Source organism: Anticarsia gemmatalis, chromosome 23, assembly GCF_050436995.1.
Source record: "Anticarsia gemmatalis isolate Benzon Research Colony breed Stoneville strain chromosome 23, ilAntGemm2 primary, whole genome shotgun sequence".
NCBI lineage: Eukaryota > Metazoa > Arthropoda > Insecta > Lepidoptera > Erebidae > Anticarsia > Anticarsia gemmatalis.
The window spans coordinates 5,640,717-5,653,438 of NC_134767.1; the positions used below are offsets into that span (position 1 = coordinate 5,640,717).

General features: G+C 34.4%; 1 protein-coding gene across 4 annotated transcripts in view; it reads left to right on the forward strand.

Annotated features, from left to right (window-relative positions):
• LOC142983100 (uncharacterized) overlaps positions 1 to 12,722 on the forward strand; it is a 105,868-nt gene that overhangs the window by 71,734 nt on the left and 21,412 nt on the right. For all 4 annotated transcript variants that reach the window (XM_076129935.1, XM_076129934.1, XM_076129933.1 and 1 more), the window contains exons 3-7: positions 34 to 650; positions 3,995 to 4,152; positions 4,630 to 4,773; positions 6,658 to 6,850; positions 8,119 to 8,242. In XM_076129935.1, coding sequence (XP_075986050.1) covers positions 34 to 650; positions 3,995 to 4,152; positions 4,630 to 4,773; positions 6,658 to 6,850; positions 8,119 to 8,242 — 1,236 coding nt within the window. The remainder of the gene's footprint in view (positions 1 to 33; positions 651 to 3,994; positions 4,153 to 4,629; positions 4,774 to 6,657; positions 6,851 to 8,118; positions 8,243 to 12,722) is intronic.

Consider the following 12,722-nt stretch of genomic DNA (forward strand, 5'->3'; position numbering starts at 1 on the left):
ATAGAAAGCTAAATATTACGTCTTTTGTTTCAGATATAAATGGAATCAACACACAGGCAGAAACATCACAATCGGCGGAATCAACAGTAGTCGACTCAAATTACGCTCGAAGCATAGAATCCACACAAAGTAGAAATCAAAACATTAGTTCAGAATTCGTTGAGTCCACTGACGAATACAATGTTAAAATTTTAAACGAATTGAAACCCCACGAGGCTATTCAAAGCGCTTCTAGAGTTCTCGTTGCTACAAAACCAAATAGTACAGTCAATGGACTGAAATTTGAACCGGTGCAGAAAAACTTTTCTACTCCGATTAGGCATCCAATAAAAGAATTAAAATTGGACGAAGCTAGACGGGCTCTTAGCAGTGCCAATAGCGCTAAAATAAGAGCACATGTAAGGTACGATGAAGTTACGGGAGAATTGATTGATGGAGATCATCCTTGTCTTAGAGAATGCAGGGAAGGAGAAGAACCAATGATATGCTATTATCATTTCGTGCTCGAATGGTATCAAACTATGAGTAAAGCTTGCTACGATTGTCCGTACAATATATCAGATTGTATAAGACCCGATTGTATCCCTGCTGATGGAATAAATCGTGCTTTGAACGTAGTTAATAGAAAAATGCCAGGCCCTGCAGTAGAGGTGAGCTGAATATTTTAAAACTTTTCTCATATAAGTCGAGAAAATATGTTACTGTACCGTTTAGTGTTTGTTTCAAAGCAAAATTCCAAACTAAAGATGTTATTGTCTGTTTTTGTTTAGGTTGCATTTTTAATATTAGTAAAGTATTTAAAAGTTTGTTTGAATGTATTTTCGGTTTACATTGTTTTGAAATTAATTGTTCGCATTCCTAAACATAAAAGCTTTTATTCAGAGCGAATAGCAGTAGAATGGTATTTTTGTATATATTTTATTCGCATTTTGGAATGTGATTTGTTTTACATTTTGATTCCAACTCAAACCAAATTGTAGGCGCATATAAAAGTTATTTTTTATCTCGTAATTGTCCCACTGTTGGGCAAGGGTATCCTCCCGAACGAAGGAGACCCTTGATTCCACCACATTGACCAAGTGCGGGTTGGGGCCTTGCATGCTCTCAAGAAATGTAAAACGAATGCCATCAAAAACATTCTGTAAAAACCTCAAGTCTCGCCGTAAAAAGTGGTGAGATCTATATAATATCAAGTCGATTAATCTATTTGGTCTCTACATAAAGGACCTTCTGTCTTAAGTTATTACGTATGTTATTATCATGCCAATTAAAAAAAATATATACCTTTAAAACAAATAGACCGACCTGGTCATCGCATGATCACACTACACAGTACGACGAGAAGTTAATGCTCCTGAAATGTTAATGGCGAATTTGTGTTTTCTTGCGATGACCAAGTCGATCTATTTGTTTTAAAGGTATATATTTTTTTTAATTGGCATGATAATAACATACGTAATAACTTAAGACAGAAGGTCCTTTATGTAGAGACTAAATAGATTAATCGACTTGATATTATATAGATCTCACCACTTTTTACGGCGAGACTTGAGGTTTTTACAGAATGTTTTTGATGGCATCTCACTTCTTTTTGTAGAGCGAACATAAGTCCAATTTGTATGGAAAGACTTTTTTTTTTCATAATTCAACATATTTTCCTATGGGAATGTTGTTCAGTTTCATGGGCTAAACACCCTTACCCACCCTATACCCCCTCCCGTTATGCCTCATATAGTAGGTACCTAATTACACCTATTTATTTTATTTTCTACAGTAATAATAATTCATTAACTGCAAATGTAACTTTGTAATCTTATACATTTATATTGGATTACAAAGTTATTGTTGCAGTTGGTGTATTTAGAAAACTGGACCAAAATCAGAAAATATTAAAATTTTCCCATGATTAAGACACTAAACCCTATTTGTATTCTAAATTTTAAGCTCCTAAGTCTGCTAGAAGTACCTTAGACTTTTGATGATCGGTGAGTCAGTGAGTCAGTGAGTCAGTGAATCAGTGAGTGACAAAATTCAAAATTTTAACAAGTTGTCATTCTTAAACTACTGGTTCAAATTGACTGAAATTTTTAATATACCGTGTTTATACAATGACTAATTACTTGCTGAAAATCCAGACTTCTTGTTTTATCCACAACGAAATTATAGGGGTGTCAAAAATAGCCCGAATTGCTTCGAGAAAAGGATGTTACGGCCGTGCCGCTTTTTTTTTGCTCGACTTGCGGGGGCACTTCCGTGCCCCCAGATCACAAAGTATAATCATTTTTATCATATAAACGTAGGAAGCATTAATAGATACCCTCTACTTGGCACATACAAAAACCGATAATATTCTCTTTATATTAACGAACCAATCGAGAATCTACAAATTCCTTTGCAATAAACATAGTACAGTTTGATACAAGTCTCTGTGTATTCCACCGTACATTTACGGCGTCGTGAAGGCAATTATAGAATGAATTAGCTTTTGCCGTCACACAAGTTGTAGGAGTCAACTGCGGTAATCTAGTTACACTGGCTTTTACTGCCAACCCGTTGTATTAAGAGTTTGACGTTAATTTTGTACCTGACTCGTTGCCTTATTTTAAATTAGGTATTCATTTGACTGGAGGTCGTTGACCTTAAAGGTGATGCTTTGTTTACTTTAGTTTTTTTTATATTTCACTCAGGTAACTAGTTTGTTTGAAAATGAAACATATGAATGTTTGAATTAAATAATGACAGGTAACTTAAAAAAAAACTTTAGGACCTAATTATTTATTAATGCCTTTATCACGAAGGCCCACATTTTTCATGAATTAGTTACATATTAAAATAACTTTTAAGAAAGACTTTTGGCCAATTATGGTACTGTGCAGGTTAATGAAAAAATATATTACTACTAGCTGACCCGCGCAACTTCGCTTGCGTCACATAAGAGAGAATGGGTCAGAATTTTCTACGTTTTTGTAACACTTTTTACTGTTACTCTGCTCCTATTGGTCGTAGCGTGATGATATAAAATATACTTTTTCACGAAAAATATTCTCAAAATTATTTATATCTCATATAACTAAGTCGCGCTAAGACAATATCCGCCATTAAAACAGTTGCCATGACAACGGAATTTTGTTATTTCAATGTCATTATAATATTGATTATTCGCGACTTCGTTCGCTACTTGAATTTTCCCGGAAAAATGCGTCATTTTCCCGGGATAAAAAGTAGCCTATGTTCTTTCTCGGGTATCAAAATATCTCCATACAAAATTTCATGCAAATTGGTTCAGTAGTTTAGGCGTGATTGAGTAGCAGACAGACAGACAGACAGACAGACAGACAGACAGAGTTACTTTCGCATTTATAATATTAGTATGGATTTCTTCTGATTGTTAGAGAGAATAATAACACTAAAATTTTCTTTATGAAACTGAATAGGGTTATGATCCATACTAATATTATAAATGCGAAAGTAACTCTGTCTGTCTGTCTGTCTGTCTGTCTGTCTGTCTGCTACTCAATCACGTCTAAACTACTGAACCAATTTGCATGAAATTTGGTATGGAGATATTTTGATACCCGAGAAAGGACATAGGCTACTTTTTACCCCGGGAAAATGACGCATTTCCCGGGAAAATTCAGAAAATTCAACGAAGTCGCGAGAAATCAATATTATAATGACATTGAATTAACAAAATTCCGTTGCCATGGCAACTGTTTTAATGGCGGATATGCCTTAGCGCGACTTCGTTATACTAAGAGATATAAATAATTTTGAGAATATTTTTCGTGAAAAAAAAGCATATTTTATATCATCACGCTATGACCAATAGGAGCAGAAGAGGTAACAGTAAAAAGTGTTACAAAAACATGGAACATTCTGACCCATTCTCTCTTATGTGACGCAAGCGAAGTTGCGCGGGTCAGCTAGTTGGTTATATTATACGCATCCAGGCATTAACTTACAGTCTCTAGATACATTTTTTTCTTTATTTCAGGTTTGCCAACACGACCGCATCATAGTCGACTTAGAGAACGATCTAATGACAGAAGGTACTACAGTACATTGGCACGGTCAGCATCAGAAGGGCACGCCGTTCATGGATGGGACGCCTTACGTTACCCAGTGTCCTATCCTACCGCAGACTACCTTCAGGTACACCATGTTTATATATTAATTAGATTTATAAATTCTTTTTCTAATATATAAATTAAGCTGAAAAAAAATAGTTTTACAGCATTTGAATATTGATTGTATAAATAAGTGCATTCTACTTCATCCAATTAGAACTGAACCCTAAAAATCGGATTGTAAAATTGCCAATTGGATCGCTCGGTGTGAAAAGACTTAATTATACAAAGGTTCTATTTAATTTGTCTATAGTGATAGCTGTTTGTATCGAGAGTTAGACATTTAAAATGTACTGCAAAAATAGTTTATACAGCGCCCGCTAGCGGCACTGATCAGATTATCATACAAAATTTCTCTATAGCTAGTCGGTTGTCGATAATACCGGCTGTAGAGAATTAAAGTTACATAATTTTGTGCACTTTGGTCCTTGGCTCAATTACAGATATAATACATACTAACGAAAATATAGTTTTCAAACTAATCTAAAGTATTTTTTCCTAGGTACCAGTTCAACGCGTCACATTCGGGCACACACTTTTGGCACTCTCACTCGGGCATGCAACGCGCTGATGGCGCAGCTGGTGCTTTAATCATAAGAAAGCCAAAGTCCCAAGATCATCATGGCAATATTTATGATTACGACAGGTAAGACATTTATTGGTTCATTCATTAAATATTTATAAAATCAAAATGTATTGTAACGTGCGACGTAGAGTGCTGTAAGTCAGTATGAATGGCGATTAAATTTTATTTAAAATAATATTTATTTTCTGAAAGGGAACTTTACAAGAAATTTATTTGGATTGTAATTAACTAGAGCGATGTTAATACAGGATTGTCTCTGCAAGTCATCACAAAAATGTCGAAAAATCAACTTTATTTTGTAAAACAAATTAGATTAAAATCAAATTCAGAATATCCTTTATTTCATTAACTTTTAAGAAAGTATTTGAAATAGTCAGAATTACCAATATCCATTTAATAAATATAAAAATGATATGTGCGTCTACTTAATGGGCTTTGTGTGTTTATGTTGTCTACTTGTAGCGTGACACGTTCATTCAACCTAATTTAATGACTTAACACTTACTTACTTTTTTAGACTTTACTCTTATAAATGAAGCACAATTTTTAATAAAGACGAGATCTTTCCCAAAAATCTAGCACAAAGCTGCTTTACGTTTTAACAGTAGATAAAGCTAAACCGAAACGTGTATACAAACAGCATCGTCAGCAAATCTTATTACCGGTACCGTAAACCTGCAGTGTCAATATTTATTGTACTACAGACACGATCAAACAAAGTGGTTGAGAAAAATACTAGGTGGTTTCATCCTTTGAGTGTCTGATAAGCTGGTGTTTTCTTTGAATGGTTTGTTTTGTTGCTAATGTTTTATTGTTACTTTTAGAGCAGCCTTTGGTCTAAATATTGGTAGGTTTTTAAACACGTGCTACTAGGTAGCTATTGCTCAAAAGCAGCAAGTTTTCGAGCCAGTATTGAGCACAGTGTTACTGTAGTTTTTGTTTTCATTCGGTTTAGTTTAGTTAACTTGCAGTTTAAGTTGGTTTTTGAAACAATTAATGTCAATTATTGTCAGAAAGTATTAGAAACTTTTGATCTAGGTTTTACTACTTTCGTATCCGTATAGATTAGCTTAAAAAGTGGAATATTATTATAGATTATCTTTAAAGTGGTACATTCTCTGACACTTTTTTTTCGGACTGGTCGTGATACTGGCACTGACGATTATTCAATTGGGTTATTAAATACATAATGCATAGATTTTCATATCACTTTTTAACAAAATTGTTACAAGTTTGATGTCTCTATAATTAGTCACTGTTATAAAGTATGTGGACGGCCATACCTATTTGTTCTGAGTAATAAATTACCTACTATAAATCGAAATATTTCGTGTGGGATGCAGGTCATATTTCCACGTAGGTAGAGGCAATTTTGTTAATGTCGTTCGATGAACCAAAAATAGGATTCAAAATACAATTTGGGTTAGCCATTAGGAATAAGGTCAGGAGTATTTTTGTACTTTGACCGTTTAGCAAACGCTTTTGGTGAATTAGGACAGGCACTTAAATAGAAAGTGGGATGTCAAGAGTGAAAGAAAGTTAAGTCTTTTTATAAAGGTTTATATGTGGGTATTGTAGTGATATTTGAATTTAGATTAAAGATATTATTAAGCTTTGTCTCTAATGGATAATTATTCATCAACCTATTTGTATCGAGGCTTAACAGTCGTAATACGCTAGACGTAAGCAATGAGTACTTTTGACGACAGTAAAATTATGATTGATTTAATCCTTCGTCGTAATAAAGTACTAGAAAGTCATTATTCTTGAATTTCTTTGATGCGAATCACTCTTTGACCAACACTAACTTGAAAAAAGTAAATCGCAGTACTGCGAATCACGATCGTCAACTATCGATGATTCAAGAAATGACATTCTTTAGTCCCAATTTTTTTCCTAATCTGATTTTAAATGTGAAAATCTAACAAAATCCTTCTATTTCAGATCAGAGCACGTTATGATAGTGACAGACTGGATCCACGATCTTGCCATCGGCATGTTCACGGACCACCACCACTCGAAGGGCGACAACAAACCTCCAACGTTACTCATCAATGGTGTAGGACGGTTCAAGGTCTTTAACAATGATACCGAGAAACCTATGTATATGAGGACTGCGAGGTTCAATGTGGAACAGGTAAGGAGTTCAGAAAATAAGTAAATTTTTTATTACCAACTATTACAATAAGACCAATGTTATGCAAGTGCCATCTTCTAAAATCAGAGAGAAAAGGCCATGCAGTCCGTCGCGCTTGTCAAGTGCAAGCAGAATGTTTCGAAAAACTGTGATGTAGAAGTCTCAGGCAAGGTCTTATCACTATGTTTTCCTTCAATGTTAAAATACTACGGAAAATTCAGTCATGTCTTCTTAAGCTTGTAATAAAAACTTACGCTGCTGGAAGCATAAATACATACTACTACGACTTTTCCCAAAGAGGTAGATGTTTTTCTCAAAGAACGCCACTTGGTATGATAATCACAAACTATTTCATGAATTCAATTAATGTATTGCTCCTTTCTTGTATCGTTCTAAATAAGTCAAAGCCAATTATCAGGTTAGCCATTCTAGAATCTACAATAGCATCTCATAGAACATAGCCATTTAACTCAAATCGTATGTCCCTATTCATCAAGATCAATGCAATAATTCTGAGAAATCGTCGCTCCGGTCATCGTTGGCTCAATGGTTCTTGCATTCACTTCCTGTACCACGATCCGGCTATTCAGATATTATGGCCAAGCTTTCAATGATTTAGTGCGAACTTCCTTGTGTTCAGCATTCGATTATTGCGAATATCTGTATTAGATAGATATATGACTGTAGTATACTATTTCTCTTGAATTTCAGTTTCAGTTGAATTCATTTAATTTTCTGAAGCGATTTTCTGCAAGATATTTAACATTTTAAAACGCTTTAAGAAGTTTTAGTTCTTAGAAACTTTTAGTTCTTATGAAATACGCTAGGGGCGCTCGTCAGTTTTTCATACAAAATACTTGATAGTTCACAGTGGTATAACACAGTTGTAGTGTAAATTTGACCATTACCAATTTTGACTAGTTCATTTGTTTGGAAATTCAGTTAAGCTATGTTTGGGTTTCTTAGTACCCAAAAACTTTATCTACGAATGAGACAAGTGCTAATTTCTATTTATCTACCAACTAAGTCTCACGACCTTTAATGACTTCACCAACACCAAGTCTAACCTGGGGCTGTTCAACATATTCCCATCTAGAATACTCAAATTAGTAACCGTACTCCAACAAAACTGTCAAGACCCCACTGATCGTCCCAAATGGCCAGCAACATCGAGACTACAGAAGGCTATAAGTATCATTTACCTTCCCACAAGAAAGCCTAACGACTACGACATGAGACAACCATTAAAATTTTAACCTTATTTCCAGGGCTACAAGTATCGTTTTCGAGTGATCAACGCTGAGTTCCTGAATTGTCCTATTGAGCTTTCAGTGGACGGTCATAACATTACTGTAATTGCTTCGGATGGTTACGACTTGCAGCCTATTACTAGTAAGTGATCATTGTTATACTCTTTACAGTTATAGTAGTTGAAACCCTATTGTAAGGCCTTGTTGAATGCTTTTTTTGTTTTGACAAGATTTGAAGCCCGCTTAGTCTTTTAGCCTGTCAAGTATATAGTAAAAAGAAAGGATCTGAAATACTATTAACTCTATTGAACTTGTTTCATGTGCCTATATAATTCACGATACATGTCCAAATTCTAATGATGTTCCATTTGCTTTGCCTTTGCGCCAAACGCGATTTTACTCAGCCATAATTTTCGTTTATTTCCTATTTAAGAAATTACTTGTATTTATTTGTTTAGTTGACATATAAAATATAAAATACGATTCAGTAAAAAATAATAATATCAATTCACAGTGTAATGAAAACATCATTAAAGTGAGATAACAATAACGCCTACGTCGTAATTATGACAAAATCACACAGCAAATCTTTTGACATTCATTTCATGTTTGCAATATCATAATTTAACATTTCTATAAAAAGACGCGAAAACACCCCTATAACCACGTGGGATGCGACTAACAAGCATTTATTATTTCTTCAAATAAACGAATGTTTAAACGAGTATTATTAGCTCTAGAGGTCACTGGCCGATATGTGGATTAAGCAACCCTTGGTACGGTCATTTCGTAGATGGGTGACGGCATTTCCGTATTTGAACCAAGCGTGAGCTTGCTACGGAAAAACGGGCACGTTAAAAGTCGATATCGGTTGTTGTTAACTAAGATAACAGTCGTTAAATCGAGTCTACCTTTCGGAAGTCTTAAACATTTTTGACATTATTTTGACTATGTAGTAACCGTACAAAAAAATAAATTATTCGTTCTGTAAATAAACAGCTCGAAAAGTTAAACTCAAGTGAAATAAGTTCCACCGTTCAGATTACGAATGTTAATGTTGATACCACAGTGGAAATTGCAGCCAGACGCCAATTAACGTATCAAACTTGTGTTTAAAGTTGTGTAACGTATCGCCAGTTGACTTTAATGTAGTATGTTTATTTGTCCTTTACGGAACGTGTTCAATCTTCATAAGGTATTACAATTTGGATAGCTTTATATTGACTTTACAGTGCTATTTTGCTTTAAAAGTAAATCATGATGATTGTTTAGTAATCTACAGTAATTATATAAATGCGAAAGTTTGGGAGACTTGTATCGATGTTAATTTCTAAATCACACAAAAACTATTGTACAAATTTTGACAAGATTTAGTTAGATAGTTTTTAATCTGGAATAATGCATAGGATACATTTACCCCAGAAAATCTTTTGCGCGGATGAAATTGTTGGTAAAAGCTAGTTGTACAGTAAAAAAAATTTAGAAATATCAATAAACTAGCTGACCCGCGCAACTTCGCTTGCGTCACATAAGAGAGAATGGGTCAAGATTTTCCCCGTTTTTGAAACATTTTATATTGCTACTTTGCTCCTAACAGTCGTAGCGGGATGATATATAGCCTATATATAGCCTTCCTCGATAAATGGACTATCTAACACTGAAAGAATTTTTCAAATCGGACCAGTAGTTCCTGAGATTAGCGCGTTCACACAAACAAACAAACAATCAAACAAACAAACTCTTCAGCTTTATAATATTAGTATAGATAACTTCGTGTTCCAAAACTACGTGTTGTCCAATTAAAATTGATTGCTTTAAGCCAAAACTTGGACTTGGAAGAACAAAAAAAAACAATTTAAATACCCCTAACGGTTACAGCTACACATAAAATAATAATGAATTGAAAAACATAACGGGAGCAAAAAGTTAGAACGAATCACTTTGATATTTTTCATTTTCGTGTTCATTTAAATTCAAATCTCTGGATTCTTTTGTCATTTGGGCTGGGGACAGTATACAGATATATGATGCAGTAGTACAACTACTATAGTTTTTGTTACGTTAACTTCTAATGTAACAATAGTTTGAAGTTATGGAATAAATCGCCCGTGATTTTCTATGTTATCTTCGCGTTAAATTAGTGTAATCGTAGAACATATTATATTACATTATACATAATTGAAATGTGTGTTTGAAATTATCAATAATTTTATTCTATATATGCATAAGTATACAATTTTATTAATCAAGCCTAGGCAAGATTAGGCCTGCATAGAATTTGAACCGAAATTTCACTGAAATTCGCAAACGTACTTTATTAAACATTCCTCTAAATTATTTTATCAAATGAATGTAGAGAATGTGAGTGCTCTGGTGGATTTTTAGCGTTCGTGCGAATAACGTCTGTATGCAGTTGTAGTTTTAATAGGAATGTTATTATTATAATATTAATTGAAATAAAAACATTCTAATTGATTTACTGCAAATATTTCCACAATGGTTAAGGTCATGTTTTTTCGCTCATTACCCACCTACAATCTCGCCATTGCCGATGTTACGTCGTGTAGCCGCTAGAGCCCACGGCTTTGATGCGTTGTCCTTACGGGCTTTTAATCGTTTATGTAGACAGACTTTTTGTTATACGCTTTTTGAATTTCGACGTTTGAAGTCCGTTTGACAATGAGTTTATTGTTGGACCTTTACAATATGGATCTGATAGATGGGTCAAGACTGATTTGATGTTGACCTAAATGTTGAAGTGTGTTAAAGACTTCGCTTTTTGTAAGTGTCTCGTAAGTAAGAAATGATGACTCTTACTGTCTATATACCGCTGAAAACAACTACCAAATGTTTTATGGGTCGTATTAACATTCAACTTAATTAATAAAGCAGTCAGTATCACTGGCTATAAAAGCTCGAAAAACTATTAAAACGAAACACGGATCGAAGAAAAAAAGTATCGAAAACAAATAAATAATTCCCACTCTTTACACCCTCCAATCAACACCTCAAATACATGCAATCAAAATACAACAGTTCAATAGGAAAACGATAAAATTGAAAACTTTAGTATTTCAACTGAAGGGCAGAGATATTTGCATACCGAATTGTTTCGCGGAATGCATACATCTCGTTAACAAAGGGGGGTACGGGAAAAATACGGAATAAAGTTAATTGAAACTCTTGTTCTCTTCTCGTTATAAAATGCAAAATAGAATCATTCGTTGACTTTGCTTCGCCTGGCTTTGTTAGGGCTGTCTGTTTTGGTATAACGTTCTTGGTAATTATCTGACACGAACTTTGGCTTATGATTTCGGGCGCATGAAAAGGTTTATGGAATTGAACGCAAGTAGATAATGCTCTGTTAACTTAAGGTCCATTTTCAAAAGCCGTTAGGTACTGTCGACTAGTGAAAGTTGGATGTTTAAAATGATTGGAAACATTTTTTTTTATAACCCACTACTGTCCCACTGCAGGGCAAGGGTCTCCTCCCAAACGAGGGGGAGGGGTAGGCCTTGAGTCAAATTGTTATTAATAAATATAGGGGATTGCTAGGGGCATTAAGCTTTTCACATGAAATTTACTTCGATATTCCCGGCTGTAGAAATTCACGCTACTCAGCTGATGCTAGCGCGAATTTCTACAGCCGGGAGTATCAAGCCGGATCAAGCCGCAACCTAATTCATTTATTAGTATTTGCGAATCAGATTTGCATACATTTCTCGATAACTACTTTTTTATTACTATATAGTAGTTGAATGTAATTTCTATTCCGAAATCTATATCTCTATTTCGCCGTATATACTGATTAGTTAGTGGAGATGTGCTGGCATTACGAACAATAGGATACGGATTTCGTTGAATTCGGTGGTATTTTGTTCAATGCTGTAGGGTATTGGAATGTTGATGACAACACATATGATATTGCATTGTGAGATAAGCCTCATTTCCCCGAAATACAAATAGCAAACACGATCATTGATTGTTTGATGCTCACTACAATAGATTATACTAAATGCTGCTTTTTAAATGATCTAAAACTTGGAAATGTTGAATTTAGGCATCTATTTCCATCGTTAAATTGTTAATGATCAATATGGTCGATGCATTTATTGCTCGTTAAATTGTTGTTGATTGATACTATAGGTGTATTTAGAGCATAAAATGATATTCACATCAAATTATTACAAATTTGTAACTAACGGTTCAGTTCATTATCGCCTGCGTCCTAATTTAACAAATATGTGCATTTAACTTGGTACGATATAGAATTTAATTCGTGAAGAAATTATTTCAAATACTCTGTACTATAGTTACCACCAATTATCCTGGTGGTTTGGGGGATAGCTCTTTACATACACATGAACGAAATTTCGTTGTATCTATGTAATGGTAGTGTAGATCGTATATAGTACAGATATCATTAATATAACCACGGACTAAACAAGCCGAAATTCCGTGACTACATAACTTATGCAATAACGTGAACATCTAGCAAATTTTCGCTTAACATCAGAACTCGGGCAGTATCCATTACACCGTACATTTGCATTTAGCCAGCACCAACCCTATTTTCATTTAGAAGTCCACTTTTGCTTTATTACGTTATTCTAACACCTAGA